Source organism: Alosa sapidissima, chromosome 2, assembly GCF_018492685.1.
Source record: "Alosa sapidissima isolate fAloSap1 chromosome 2, fAloSap1.pri, whole genome shotgun sequence".
NCBI lineage: Eukaryota > Metazoa > Chordata > Actinopteri > Clupeiformes > Clupeidae > Alosa > Alosa sapidissima.
This window is the reverse complement of record NC_055958.1, coordinates 11,965,472-11,981,634: the sequence shown is the minus strand read 5'-3', so window position 1 is coordinate 11,981,634 and position 16,163 is coordinate 11,965,472. Positions and strand designations below refer to the sequence as shown.

Genomic DNA, 16,163 nt, shown 5'->3' with positions numbered 1-16,163 from the left:
GCATAGGCCTAAGCCTACGCCATCATTATCTAATCTTTTTTTTTATCAGTTCTTATAACTTGACAAACATTGAGGGACTGATTCTGGAAAATAGATTTGTATATTTTGAGATATTTTCCTGGATAGATAGATAGATACTTAATTGATCCCCAAGGGGAAATTCAAGGTCTCAGTAGCATACAGACATCACACACAACATGCACTAACAGCAGAAAAAGTAATAAAAGTATATAATATAAAAAAACACAGCTAAGCAATAAGGACAATAGAAGATAAAGAATATACTAAAATACAAAATAACACTAAATATCAATCAAGTCTAAAACAGTATTCACATTAGGGGTGATTAAGCATGAGGCGCTTGCAATGACTGAGGCAGGGACTGAGCCTGTGATTCTCTGTGCATAGTAAGGTAAGGTGCTCTGTGAGAGTGAGTGTCATGGTGATGGTGCAAATGAGTAAATCCAACAGTGCAACAGTGCAAGAGTAAAGTTTAGAGACCAGCATAAAATAAATAAATATGGACATATAAGAGAGTAGACAAGGTAATATAAAAAAAAACTATATAAAAACGATATCAGTGCAAGAATGGGTTGATGTAATAAGGTTACAGCCATTATACAAGTAATAACGACAATGAAAAGTCTGTGGAGAGAACTAGCCTACACACGATTTTTTTTCTTTAGGTGTCTTCCATGAAAACGCGCAGACACCGTCTGACGTCAGCCGGACCTGCCAAAACAGGAACTTCGATTGGAACTCTGTAGTTCCGGTTTTGGATACCATAGTTCCGGAACTCTTGGGCTACGGTTTCCTAAAAAGTTTCAAATTAGATACCAACAGAATAACATGGAGAACGAAATCGCAACAAAGGCTGTTGAACGATGGGCAGACAGTGAAGTCGAAGCATTTCTAAGCATATACTCAGAGGATTGCATTCAGGGTGCACGTCGGAACACTGAAGTGTATCAGGTCATTTCGTTGCGTTTAGCTCAAATGGGGATATACCATACACCAAAGCAATGCCGAGAAAAAATTAAAAAACTCAAACAAGATTACAAAAAAGCTAAAGAAACTATCCTGCAAAGTGGCGGCTCAAGAGGACGAACCAGCAAGTGGTTCAATTCTCTAGACTTGATTCTGGGCAACAGACCTGCGCATTCGGAAGCCGTAACATTTGATGCTACCGCGTGGAATGCCACAACGGATAATGTTGCCGTGACCAACAATCTTGAATTAGATAGTTCATCTGCAGAAGGTACGTACACACCTGATGAGAAAATTCTATATTAACGTCTCGAATGTCTGTAGGCTAGTCTGTTGAACCTAGGGACTTTCAATAACACTAGGGTTAGCCTGCTAAGCAAGTATGTTGCCCTGCTTTTATGAAAGGCTGTGCTCAGAGCGCCTGCGTGGTGTTCATGTTCTTCAGCGTTTCTAATACACAGAGCGCATGCTCAACTCCGTCTGTAACCAGAACGGTTCTGGTTCTTGGGGGTAGCCTACTGGTCACTATAATAATATAGATCAGTGGTACTGGTGAGGTACCATCGACCTTGCTTCTTAAATGAATCCATTCAGTGTTGTTTGAAGCATCTCACATGCCAGCTCCATCACATCAGAACTTTTCCAGTCTATTGCCTATGGCCTTTTTTTCAATTATGACCACAATATTTGGCCAGACCTACAGTAGCCTATTTGGGCACCGCCAGTGCCTAAGACTGTGTGACCTCCTATACAGCCTTTTGTCCTAAGTTTTTTTCTTCTTTCTTGATGGTATATGCACTATTTAATGATGATGTCTTTTGGGTATATTAATGACTATGTAATCCCTACTAAGAAATAGCATTTTCCCCCCACCTTGCCCCTACCAGGAACATTTTGTCTAAAACTTCATATTTGCATTATAAGTTCAGGATTCTGATGTTTGATAACTCCCGTCCGACCATTCACGCAGTCATTAAGACCAATATTTTATGAAATGTGTCTGTTCTATTAGTCAGTCACTGTCAAAAAATAAATAACAAAAATCAAGAGTGATATTACAGCTGAATGAAAACTGTTTAATGCATGTTGATGTCATGTTAATCTGTTCTGTTGCCATGCATATTGGTGTTTAGCTTCAGAGACCCCTGAGCAGACCCAGGCCTCAGTGAAAGTGGGAGACAAATGGACACACATAGAGGTGCAGTCCTTACTGAGCATCTACGCTGAGGAGGAGATACAGAGGGAGTTTGGCATGTTGCGGCGCAACGAAAAGGTGTACCAGAAGATCGCTGAACGTTTGGCCGAAATGGGCTTCCACCACACCTCAAAGCACTGCCGGGACAAAATCAAGAAAATGAAACAAGATTACCGGAGAATTAAAGAGCTAGAAAGCACCGGTGTCGACCCTTGCAAACGACTGGGCAGGCCTCGGTGGTTCGATGCGTTAGACGCAATACTGAGCCGCAAGGCTGATTATGTACATATGTCAGGCACAAACCATGGCGAGACTTTGTTGCTGGAAGTCATGAGTGACGATGACTCCAGGTCCAACAGTAATAATGGGCAAGAATCATCTGCAGAAGGTAATTATTGGTAGTCTACTTTTTAAACTGCAACAGCAAATAACTATACTGAGTCAAAATGTAAGCAAAGAAATAAAAGAGAAGTGAATATGAGGAAATCGGTCAATACATGTGGCATTAAAGGTGCTCTAAGTGATGTTGGGTAACGTCACTTCTGTTGACGTTCAAACAAAACAGAGAGCTAGCTCGCTACTCCTTCCCTCCCTCGTAATTGAATATATCTTACACGCGTATCTCGTCGGTGGCTGGAAGTTTGTTGTTTTTATGGTACTGGGGGGTATTCTAAGTATGTGGTTTAGTGACAAACCTGGGTAAGTTAACTCAGAGTAAGGAGTAAACCTCCTAATAGAAGGGATGTATGACTTTATTCTCCTTACAAAACAATGCCATAGGTCTCTTGTTGTAGGAGGTTTACCACTTACTCCGAGTTAACTTACCCAGGTTTGTCACTAAACCACGTACTTGGAATACCCCCCAGGCTGAACCAGGTTGTTTTTGTTGCCATTTTTGGAGCCTGGGTTGTCCACAGAGACAGTGTTTTTTTTTACAGTGTATTCATGTTGAGGTGTCACAAAATGTTTTAGCTTAGAAACCCACGTAACATCAATTAGAGCACCTTTAAGCTATGGATTCTGTATGTCTATGGCTATAAATGTGAATTGCTGCACTAACTAACTGAGAGAAATGTTTTTGTGAACATGGAAAACTGACAGGATCTTGTCTATGTCAGGACCAAAACTCAACATGTTTTCTTCAGAGACAACTAGTCAGCTTATCCTGCAAGATAGTTGTGATTGTGACTGTGTGCGCTTCATTTTCAGTTCTGTTATATCCCTTATTAATCTATGGCGGTGTGGTATTTTGCAGATGACCACAAAGAACGAATTCATCTCGATGGCTTGATTGATTCCCTAGGAACCTCTGGCTGCCATGACTCTGTCTCACCCTCTTTTGGACTCATCTCACCATCACATGTTCCTGGTCAGGTGAAAAGTATGTGGAACAACAGATTTATAACAGTCTCACAGCTTGCTCTTGGACAGTGTTGATTCCTGCGAGGCTGTATTTTTGAGGTGTACATAATTTGCCATTCCAGCTGTTTTTGGGACTCAAAATTTAAGGCAAAAAATAACATCAAAGCAGGAAAGCACACATCATGCCCATTTTCCAAGGGAAAAGATTTTGGGGATTTTGATTTACTAGAAGCTCAGAATCGAGGGGTTTCAGAGCAGTTATAACTCATACTAATCTATGTCGGTGTGATGTTTTTCAGGTAAGCACTCAGAACGCGCTCGCATGGAAGAGCAGGGCTTGTACTCCCCAGGGACCTCTGTCTGCTGTGAGTCTGCCTCACCCTCTTTTGGTCTGAGATCACCTTCACAAGGTCCTCATCACATCAACGGTATGGAAAACACAAATTTATCACTGCTTTTGGATTGTTTTGAATAAGGCTGAATTTCTTGATGTGTACAGAATGTTTTTTTGTGGTTCAACATTTAAGCCATATAATTAATGGAGAAAAATATATAAATAACCAAAGACAAACTCATGTGCCTCAATTTCTTCCCAGGAAAAAGGAAAAGGGATTCCGAGTTACAGGACGTGGTGAGGGAAATGGAGAAAAGGGACGCCATCTTCCTGGAGACGATGCAAGAGATGGAGGAAGCCCACATCGACATCCTGCGGCAAGAGCTTGACCAACGGGAACGCCACTACCAGATGCTCATAGCACACGATGCCCGGGAGGCCGAGGCGCGGGAGCGAGAGTTCACCCTCCGACGGGAAGAAGCTGCCGAATCCAGGCGACAGCAGGAGGCTTTTCAGCAGGGCTTCCTGAATGTTCTCAACCGGCTCGTCCAGGTGCTGGACAAGACAGACAGTCCTGTGACCCCACCACTGGACTAGAGGAGCAGTTGTTAAAGGACTGTGGTATAGTTTGTATAGTGTACATTGTGTGCAGTTGCATAGTTTTGAATTAGGTACAGACTTTAAGGGGTGTTGGATTTTGTATTGTGTTGTGACATTTGAGATTTTTATATGTATATTTTTTTGCTACTTCTAGTAAATGGTTCAATTGTGGATCATGAGAAGAAACAAATACAGTATACAGCATTTGCATTTATTGTTGATCACTGGTAATGCCAAGCCATATAATTCTGGGTTGTACCATATCAACACTGACATCATTCTGTTGACCACTGACAAAGCGAACATAACAATTGACAGATTAAACCTATAAAGGCACAGTGACCGGAGTAATCTGGTGTCCCTGGTATTCACAATGCTGACCAGTAGAAATAAACTCTACCATCCATAGAATTGGTTTCATCACACAAGCTAATACAGCAAGTGACAACATTCCCTTGGTGGTCTCGTAGGCCTACTCTATTAATCTGAGAACTAGGTAGAGGGTAGAATGTCAGTCAGTACGTTAACATGACAGTTGAAAAAACTGACATCAAATGCCTCTGGTAGGCCTACTAAGGGAACCCTCTACCATACTCTACGCCTTTTTCAGCGTTGAGTGTAACAACAAAAGAGCTCCCCACTGTTTAACAAAGCTCTGCTGCTAAAGGCCTCCCGAGATGTACAGTGGTACTTCCATAAAGGGTCATACCTCTGCGGAGTCAGGTTGACACCACATGCAATACAGCTTCAGTCACGGCTTACGGTATTCAGAAACCTTTTGCAAGTTGGTCATCAAGTGGCGTTTGCCGCCGCCACTCGTCTCGCTCTGTTGCGAAGCCAAACAGACACAGTGGAACTACGTCGTGCACGATAATATCGAAGAATCTAGGAAACAAAACAGAGTAGTAATAATAATAAGTCATACATTACTAACATTTCCTTGTATACGTTTACAATAGGAGGAAATGCACCAACAGGAAACTATACTCCGATATACTTTCAGGTAACAGTTAACTTTAGCCTACCCTTCTTCGTCTGTTGTGCCACTGCCTAACCCGAGCCAATCTCAAGTCGAGCTCCCTAATTCGTTGTAGGAGCCCTCTCCTCCTCTCAGATCTTTCCATCTCAGCGTATTCAATCTCCTTTTCCAAGCATGCCGATCTCTTTTCCAATATGGATGTAAAAATTGCAGTTGCACAACAATAAAGCACCATAACGAATACAACTACTTCGACTTCCATCCTGTTCTCGTTGTTCCAGTTTCGTCGCCGAAGTGACGTCAATAGTTGTTTGTTTGTCGCACATGTAAGCGTCACTGGTCCTCAATGAAATTCGACATTAAAAAAGCATCACCACTATGTAAAAAAAAGTTATTTAGGGATCAGTGATTCACGCCTGAAACTAAATGGTCTCTGCTAGCAGCTCATCAAATGCTCAGCATGCAATGCTGCCAATCTCAGGGATTTTGAGAAGATGAAATTTCCTTAAGTAAATGTGAAGAATTTTCAGACAAAAATCGTCATACTATTGCATGGTCATGTTATGAACGAATCACAAAATATGCATTCAAACATGCAAGCATTCAGTTAACCTAATCTGGTTCTAGTACAGTTTAAGTTGGTGTTGATGAGAAATATCATACCAACATGGTGAGTGAGTGAATGAGTCATTCTCTAGGCTACAAGTTTTCACACAGCCTGCCTTGTGTTCATGTTCAGTCATTTATGGAAAAGTCTCATCTGAATAAACATTGTGCTCAGCCATGTGAGCGTCTTGCTGTAAGACAGAGTTCACACTCACGTGTTGCCAACCCTGAGTCCAGAGGAATGGTTGACCTAAATAGCCAGCCACACTGTCCAGACTCACACCACATCAACAGCTGTGACATGCAATGTAAGCAGAAAAGATGAGTTAATCAATCAGTAAATAGATGTGGCATTAAGACATGGATTCTGTATATTTATGGCTACATGTGAATTATTGCACAGACTGAGAGAAATATGTTTTTGTGTGTACATGGAAAACTGACAGGATCTTGTCTATGTCATGACCAAAACTCAAGATGATTTCTTAAAGTGTGTGTGTGTGTGTGAGTGTGAAATATTTTATTCAACTATGATACACCCAATAGCCATGTAGCCACTTCTGTAGTTGGTGTATTCAAGCCCTTAGAAATATAATGGGCTCTCCCAAGCCATGAAGAGGGAAAGGCATCAGGAAAGAAAACAAAAGCATACAGACCTCCGCAGTCACCTTCAGTGAATTATGTCCTACTGTGTCTCTAGAAGCTGTGTGTACGTGTTTGTACACTTAGCCACAATTAATGGCTCAGTGCAGCCACTCAAACTCACTGCTGGATCTGACGTGACGTAATTAAACTTTTATCACATCTTTTTCAATCATAAACGAAGCCCATAAAATTTGATTAGATTCAATTCTATTGTCATTGTGCAGAGTACCAAAGACAACAGAATGCAATGTGATACACAAAGTATAGACAGGTGGTGCAGACAGGACAATATAGTGCAGTGTAGACAGTATACAGTTGGTTTACAGAAGGTGGTTTACAGTAATATAAATTAAATATAAATATGTACGGAACAGTAACCTTATAAGAGCAAAATAAATATCTATGTAGTATGAACAATGTATAAACAACATGGACAGATATGTGCAGTGTAGTAGCAGTAACATTATAAAAGTAGTAAGATAATATGGGTGAAGCACACACTAATCCCGACGCAGTGAGCTGCCTGCTACAACAGTGGCGCTCAGGGGAGCAGTGAGGGGTTAGGTGCCATGCTCAAGGGCACTTCAGCCACTTCCCACTGGTTGGGGTTCAAACCGGCAACCCTCCGGTTACAAGTCCGAAGCGCTAACCAGTAGGCCACGGCTGCCCCCACAGTATGCAGTTTGTAAGCATAATATAGCTGCAAGCAGCAATGAGGGGGCCAAGCAGTTAGGCCGGAGTAACCATGGCAACAAAATGCTGTTAGCTCAATGCTGCAATCAGACGTATGGCCATAAGCTGTCAAAGCAAGTTTCACGTCTAGCACGTCAAAAGTTACAAGGCAAAATGCATTTTTCTAATTGCAGTGACCCTAGAGGTCAAAGGTCACAAAATTTCTTCGGCATTCACCTGATGGGGTCATGAGTCCATGTACCAAGTTTGGTTTTGATACATGCAACGATTGCTGAGATATGAGCTCACTTCCTGTTTGGCGGCTTCGCCACAAATTTCGATTGGATGTGACGGGCGAACGCTTCTATCAATTGTTACAGAAATAAATGAAGTGACAAGGCATGGTCTGAAGATGGTCTGTGCCAATTTTGGTGAAGATCAGATGAAATTTGTGACCTGTGCGAAATTGTTGGAGCTCACTTCCTGTTTGGCGGCTTCGCCGCAAATTTTGATTGGCTTTTACGGGCGAACGGTAATACTTCCGAAGACAAAAAGTGATAACTTTTGTGAGGCTTGGTCTAAAGATGATCTGTGTCAAATTTGGTGGGAATCAGAGAAAGTATGTGACCCCTGATACATTTTAAGTGTTTTTGACGAAATCCAAAATGGCGGAAAATCCATCATGGCGGAAAATGACGTCATAGGGTGCGTTGAACTCGGCTTGGTCCAAGGATTCCAACAATACCTGACTTTTGAAAATCGGACCAACAGGTCAAAAGTTACGTGCATGAACGCACATCCAACTTTGGCCTGTTGGTGGTGCTAGAGGATTCGAGTTGCCGACATGAAATTTGGTGACATGAATCATGGGACCTTCCCCAATTAGTGTGCCAAATTTCTTTTTTCAAACTTTTTACCGTACGGTTCTATGGGCTGCCATTGACTTCCATTGCATATAATAATAATAGGAAAACGTAGAAACACAATGAGGTCCTCGCAGCTTCGCTGCTTGGCCCCCAATAAAAATATTTTTTTACGAGAAGGAGGACCTTTGGCCTACACACGCTATGGCCAGCGTCACGAGACTGCCACAAGACTCGCGGATCGTGAGAACGTGCGTGCGTGCGTGCGATCTCTTAAGAAGCCAATTGCGTGACTGTTTCTAACTGTTTGCTGTCTATTTGTTGCGCTGTTTACTGAGGGCACTCATATTAACCACTGATATCATTTGCAACAGCCAGAGAAATAAAAATCCTTTTTTACGAGAAGGAGGGCCTTTGGCCCACACACGCTACGGCCAGCTGTCACGAGACTGTCATAATGGATAGAACACCGAGCACTTCATTAAACAGCGCTCCCGTAGCACAATGGACTAGACGTAGCTGTGCAAAGCACTTGAAGCATTGTGCCAGCGTCACAGGTTCTAATCCTGTTTCATGACGTGACCACCGCGGTCTCCCGTTAATTTTACTGGTGTCCGGTAGCTTAGTTAGTGCAATCGCAGATCGCGAAAAAGTGCGTGCGTGCGATCTCTTAAGAAGCCAATTGCGTTACTGTTTCTAACTGTTTGCTGTCTATTTGTTGCGCTGTTTACTGAGGGCACTCATATTAACCACTGATATCATTTGCAACAGCCAGAGAAATAAAAATCATTTTTTACGAGAAGGAGGGCCTTTGGCCTACACACGCTACGGCCAGCTGTCACGAGACTGTCATAATGGATAGAACACCGAGCACTGCATTAAAAAGCGCTCCCGTAGCACAATGGACTAGACGTAGCTGTGCAAAGCACTTGAAGCATTGTGCCAGCGTCAAAGGTTCTAATCCTGTTTCATGACGTGACCACCGCGGTCTCCCGTTAATTTTACTGGTGTCCGGTAGCTTAGTTAGTGCAATCGCAGATCGCGAAAAAGTGCGTGCGTGCGATCTCTTAAGAAGCCAATTGCGTGACTGTTTCTAACTGTTTGCTGTCTATTTGTTGCGCTGTTTACTGAGGGCACTCATATTAACCACTGATATCATTTGCAACAGCCAGAGAAATAAAAATCATTTTTTACTAGAAGGAGGGCCTTTGGCCCACACACGCTACGGCCAGCTGTCACGAGACTGTCATAATGGATAGAACACCGAGCACTGCATTAAACAGCGCTCCCGTAGCACAATGGACTAGACGTAGCTGTGCAAAGCACTTGAAGCATTGTGCCAGCGTCACAGGTTCTAATCCTGTTTCATGACGTGACCACCGCGGTCTCCCGTTAATTTTACTGGTGTCCGGTAGCTTAGTTAGTGCAATCGCAGATCGCGAAAAAGTGCGTGCGTGCTATCTCTTAAGAAGCCAATTGCGTGACTGTTTCTAACTGTTTGCTGTCTATTTGTTGCGCTGTTTACTGAGGGCACTCATATTAACCACTGATATCATTTGCAACAGCCAGAGAAATAAAAATCATTTTTTACGAGAAGGAGGGCCTTTGGCCCACACACGCTACGGCCAGCTGTCACGAGACTGTCATAATGGATAGAACACCGAGCACTGCATTAAACAACGCTCCCGTAGCACAATGGACTAGACGTAGCTGTGCAAAGCACTTGAAGCATTGTGCCAGCGTCACAGGTTCTAATCCTGTTTCATGACGTGACCACCGCGGTCTCCCGTTAATTTTACTGGTGTCCGGTAGCTTAGTTAGTGCAATCGCAGATCGCGAAAAAGTGCGTGCGTGCGATCTCTTAAGAAGCCAATTGCGTGACTGTTTCTAACTGTTTGCTGTCTATTTGTTGCGCTGTTTACTGAGGGCACTCATATTAACCACTGATATCATTTGCAACAGCCAGAGAAATAAAAATCATTTTTTACGAGAAGGAGGGCCTTTGGCCTACACACGCTACGGCCAGCTGTCACGAGACTGTCATAATGGATAGAACACCGAGCACTGCATTAATCAGCGCTCCCGTAGCACAATGGACTAGACGTAGCTGTGCAAAGCACTTGAAGCATTGTGCCAGCGTCACAGGTTCTAATCCTGTTTCATGACGTGACCACCGCGGTCTCCCGTTAATTTTACTGGTGTCCGGTAGCTTAGTCAGTGCAATCGCAGATCGCGAAAAAGTGCGTGCGTGCGATCTCTTAAGAAGCCAATTGCGTGACTGTTTCTAACTGTTTGCTGTCTATTTGTTGCGCTGTTTACTGAGGGCACTCATATTAACCACTGATATCATTTGCAACAGCCAGAGAAATAAAAATCATTTTTTACGAGAAGGAGGGCCTTTGGCCTACACACGCTACGGCCAGCTGTCACGAGACTGTCATAATGGATAGAACACCGAGCACTGCATTAAAAAGCGCTCCCGTAGCACAATGGACTAGACGTAGCTGTGCAAAGCACTTGAAGCATTGTGCCAGCGTCAAAGGTTCTAATCCTGTTTCATGACGTGACCACCGCGGTCTCCCGTTAATTTTACTGGTGTCCGGTAGCTTAGTCAGTGCAATCGCAGATCGCGAAAAAGTGCGTGCGTGCGATCTCTTAAGAAGCCAATTGCGTGACTGTTTCTAACTGTTTGCTGTCTATTTGTTGCGCTGTTTACTGAGGGCACTCATATTAACCACTGATATCATTTGCAACAGCCAGAGAAATAAAAATCATTTTTTACGAGAAGGAGGGCCTTTGGCCTACACACGCTACGGCCAGCTGTCACGAGACTGTCATAATGGATAGAACACCGAGCACTGCATTAATCAGCGCTCCCGTAGCACAATGGACTAGACGTAGCTGTGCAAAGCACTTGAAGCATTGTGCCAGCGTCACAGGTTCTAATCCTGTTTCATGACGTGACCACCGCGGTCTCCCGTTAATTTTACTGGTGTCCGGTAGCTTAGTTAGTGCAATCGCAGATCGCGAAAAAGTGCGTGCGTGCGATCTCTTAAGAAGCCAATTGCGTGACTGTTTCTAACTGTTTGCTGTCTATTTGTTGCGCTGTTTACTGAGGGCACTCATATTAACCACTGATATCATTTGCAACAGCCAGAGAAATAAAAATCCTTTTTTACGAGAAGGAGGGCCTTTGGCCCACACACGCTACGGCCAGCTGTCACGAGACTGTCATAATGGATAGAACACCGAGCACTTCATTAAACAGCGCTCCCGTAGCACAATGGACTAGACGTAGCTGTGCAAAGCACTTGAAGCATTGTGCCAGCGTCACAGGTTACAATCCTGTTTCATGACGTGACCACCGCGGTCTCCCGTTAATTTTACTGGTGTCCGGTAGCTTAGTTAGTGCAATCGCAGATCGCGAAAAAGTGCGTGCGTGCGATCTCTTAAGAAGCCAATTGAGTGACTGTTTCTAACTGTTTGCTGTCTATTTGTTGCGCTGTTTACTGAGGGCACTCATATTAACCACTGATATCATTTGCAACAGCCAGAGAAATAAAAATCATTTTTTACTAGAAGGAGGGCCTTTGGCCCACACACGCTACGGCCAGCTGTCACGAGACTGTCATAATGGATAGAACACCGAGCACTGCATTAAACAGCGCTCCCGTAGCACAATGGACTAGACGTAGCTGTGCAAAGCACTTGAAGCATTGTGCCAGCGTCACAGGTTACAATCCTGTTTCATGACGTGACCACCGCGGTCTCCCGTTAATTTTACTGGTGTCCGGTAGCTTAGTTAGTGCAATCGCAGATCGCGAAAAAGTGCGTGCGTGCGATCTCTTAAGAAGCCAATTGCGTGACTGTTTCTAACTGTTTGCTGTCTATTTGTTGCGCTGTTTACTGAGGGCACTCATATTAACCACTGATATCATTTGCAACAGCCAGAGAAATAAAAATCATTTTTTACGAGAAGGAGGGCCTTTGGCCCACACACGCTACGGCCAGCTGTCACGAGACTGTCATAATGGATAGAACACCGAGCACTGCATTAAACAGCGCTCCCGTAGCACAATGGACTAGACGTAGCTGTGCAAAGCACTTGAAGCATTGTGCCAGCGTCAGAGGTTCTAATCCTGTTTCATGACGTGACCACCGCGGTCTCCCGTTAATTTTACTGGTGTCCGGTAGCTTAGTCAGTGCAATCGCAGATCGCGAAAAAGTGCGTGCGTGCGATCTCTTAAGAAGCCAATTGCGTGACTGTTTCTAACTGTTTGCTGTCTATTTGTTGCGCTGTTTACTGAGGGCACTCATATTAACCACTGATATCATTTGCAACAGCCAGAGAAATAAAAATCATTTTTTACGAGAAGGAGGGCCTTTGGCCTACACACGCTACGGCCAGCTGTCACGAGACTGTCATAATGGATAGAACACCGAGCACTGCATTAAAAAGCGCTCCCGTAGCACAATGGACTAGACGTAGCTGTGCAAAGCACTTGAAGCATTGTGCCAGCGTCAAAGGTTCTAATCCTGTTTCATGACGTGACCACCGCGGTCTCCCGTTAATTTTACTGGTGTCCGGTAGCTTAGTCAGTGCAATCGCAGATCGCGAAAAAGTGCGTGCGTGCGATCTCTTAAGAAGCCAATTGCGTGACTGTTTCTAACTGTTTGCTGTCTATTTGTTGCGCTGTTTACTGAGGGCACTCATATTAACCACTGATATCATTTGCAACAGCCAGAGAAATAAAAATCCTTTTTTACGAGAAGGAGGGCCTTTGGCCTACACACGCTACGGCCAGCTGTCACGAGACTGTCATAATGGATAGAACACCGAGCACTGCATTAATCAGCGCTCCCGTAGCACAATGGACTAGACGTAGCTGTGCAAAGCACTTGAAGCATTGTGCCAGCGTCACAGGTTCTAATCCTGTTTCATGACGTGACCACCGCGGTCTCCCGTTAATTTTACTGGTGTCCGGTAGCTTAGTCAGTGCAATCGCAGATCGCGAAAAAGTGCGTGCGTGCGATCTCTTAAGAAGCCAATTGCGTGACTGTTTCTAACTGTTTGCTGTCTATTTGTTGCGCTGTTTACTGAGGGCACTCATATTAACCACTGATATCATTTGCAACAGCCAGAGAAATAAAAATCCTTTTTTACGAGAAGGAGGGCCTTTGGCCTACACACGCTACGGCCAGCTGTCACGAGACTGTCATAATGGATAGAACACCGAGCACTGCATTAAACAGCGCTCCCGTAGCACAATGGACTAGACGTAGCTGTGCAAAGCACTTGAAGCATTGTGCCAGCGTCACAGGTTCTAATCCTGTTTCATGACGTGACCACCGCGGTCTCCCGTTAATTTTACTGGTGTCCGGTAGCTTAGTTAGTGCAATCGCAGATCGCGAAAAAGTGCGTGCGTGCGATCTCTTAAGAAGCCAATTGCGTTACTGTTTCTAACTGTTTGCTGTCTATTTGTTGCGCTGTTTACTGAGGGCACTCATATTAACCACTGATATCATTTGCAACAGCCAGAGAAATAAAAATCATTTTTTACGAGAAGGAGGGCCTTTGGCCTACACACGCTACGGCCAGCTGTCACGAGACTGTCATAATGGATAGAACACCGAGCACTGCATTAATCAGCGCTCCCGTAGCACAATGGACTAGACGTAGCTGTGCAAAGCACTTGAAGCATTGTGCCAGCGTCACAGGTTCTAATCCTGTTTCATGACGTGACCACCGCGGTCTCCCGTTAATTTTACTGGTGTCCGGTAGCTTAGTCAGTGCAATCGCAGATCGCGAAAAAGTGCGTGCGTGCGATCTCTTAAGAAGCCAATTGCGTGACTGTTTCTAACTGTTTGCTGTCTATTTGTTGCGCTGTTTACTGAGGGCACTCATATTAACCACTGATATCATTTGCAACAGCCAGAGAAATAAAAATCATTTTTTACGAGAAGGAGGGCCTTTGGCCTACACACGCTACGGCCAGCTGTCACGAGACTGTCATAATGGATAGAACACCGAGCACTGCATTAAACAGCGCTCCCGTAGCACAATGGACTAGACGTAGCTGTGCAAAGCACTTGAAGCATTGTGCCAGCGTCACAGGTTCTAATCCTGTTTCATGACGTGACCACCGCGGTCTCCCGTTAATTTTACTGGTGTCCGGTAGCTTAGTTAGTGCAATCGCAGATCGCGAAAAAGTGCGTGCGTGCGATCTCTTAAGAAGCCAATTGCGTTACTGTTTCTAACTGTTTGCTGTCTATTTGTTGCGCTGTTTACTGAGGGCACTCATATTAACCACTGATATCATTTGCAACAGCCAGAGAAATAAAAATCATTTTTTACGAGAAGGAGGGCCTTTGGCCTACACACGCTACGGCCAGCTGTCACGAGACTGTCATAATGGATAGAACACCGAGCACTGCATTAATCAGCGCTCCCGTAGCACAATGGACTAGACGTAGCTGTGCAAAGCACTTGAAGCATTGTGCCAGCGTCACAGGTTCTAATCCTGTTTCATGACGTGACCACCGCGGTCTCCCGTTAATTTTACTGGTGTCCGGTAGCTTAGTTAGTGCAATCGCAGATCGCGAAAAAGTGCGTGCGTGCGATCTCTTAAGAAGCCAATTGCGTGACTGTTTCTAACTGTTTGCTGTCTATTTGTTGCGCTGTTTACTGAGGGCACTCATATTAACCACTGATATCATTTGCAACAGCCAGAGAAATAAAAATCATTTTTTACGAGAAGGAGGGCCTTGGGCCTACACACGCTGCGGCCAGCTGTCACGAGACTGTCATAATGGATAGAACACCGAGCACTGCATTAAACAGAGCTCCAGTAGCACAATGGACTAGACCTAGCTGTGCAAAGCACTTGAAGCATTGTGCCAGCGTCAGAGGTTCTAATCCTGTTTCATGACGTGACCACCGCGGTCTCCCGTTAATTTTACTGGTGTCCGGTAGCTTAGTCAGTGCAATCGCAGATCGCGAAAAAGTGCGTGCGTGCGATCTCTTAAGAAGCCAATTGCGTGACTGTTTCTAACTGTTTGCTGTCTATTTGTTGCGCTGTTTACTGAGGGCACTCATATTAACCACTGATATCATTTGCAACAGCCAGAGAAATAAAAATCCTTTTTTACGAGAAGGAGGGCCTTTGGCCTACACACGCTACGGCCAGCTGTCACGAGACTGTCATAATGGATAGAACACCGAGCACTGCATTAAACAGCGCTCCCGTAGCACAATGGACTAGACGTAGCTGTGCAAAGCACTTGAAGCATTGTGCCAGCGTCACAGGTTCTAATCCTGTTTCATGACGTGACCACCGCGGTCTCCCGTTAATTTTACTGGTGTCCGGTAGCTTAGTCAGTGCAATCGCAGATCGCGAAAAAGTGCGTGCGTGCGATCTCTTAAGAAGCCAATTGCGTGACTGTTTCTAACTGTTTGCTGTCTATTTGTTGCGCTGTTTACTGAGGGCACTCATATTAACCACTGATATCATTTGCAACAGCCAGAGAAATAAAAATCATTTTTTACGAGAAGGAGGGCCTTTGGCCTACACACGCTACGGCCAGCTGTCACGAGACTGTCATAATGGATAGAACACCGAGCACTGCATTAAAAAGCGCTCCCGTAGCACAATGGACTAGACGTAGCTGTGCAAAGCACTTGAAGCATTGTGCCAGCGTCAAAGGTTCTAATCCTGTTTCATGACGTGACCACCGCGGTCTCCCGTTAATTTTACTGGTGTCCGGTAGCTTAGTCAGTGCAATCGCAGATCGCGAAAAAGTGCGTGCGTGCGATCTCTTAAGAAGCCAATTGCGTGACTGTTTCTAACTGTTTGCTGTCTATTTGTTGCGCTGTTTACTGAGGGCACTCATATTAACCACTGATATCATTTGCAACAGCCA

The 16,163-nt window shown here is 44.4% G+C and overlaps 1 protein-coding gene and 1 long non-coding RNA gene across 2 annotated transcripts; one reads left to right on the top strand and one right to left on the bottom strand.

Annotated features, from left to right (window-relative positions):
* The first annotated feature begins 527 nt into the window (after positions 1 to 527).
* On the top strand, positions 528 to 4,664 carry LOC121703988 (zinc finger and SCAN domain-containing protein 29-like). Its single transcript, XM_042084502.1, has 5 exons — positions 528 to 1,258; positions 2,121 to 2,570; positions 3,438 to 3,563; positions 3,844 to 3,972; positions 4,141 to 4,664. Exons 1-5 carry the CDS (start codon positions 850 to 852, stop codon positions 4,473 to 4,475), a joined length of 1,449 nt encoding a protein of 482 aa, XP_041940436.1. The 5' UTR covers positions 528 to 849; the 3' UTR covers positions 4,476 to 4,664.
* An 11-nt stretch (positions 4,665 to 4,675) lies between these two features.
* Positions 4,676 to 5,829, bottom strand: LOC121703989. The gene is made up of 2 exons (XR_006030201.1): positions 5,504 to 5,829; positions 4,676 to 5,363 (listed from the first exon to the last, which is right to left on the bottom strand). It is a non-coding gene; the product is annotated as an uncharacterized LOC121703989 (long non-coding RNA).
* Between the last annotated feature and the right edge of the window lie 10,334 nt (positions 5,830 to 16,163).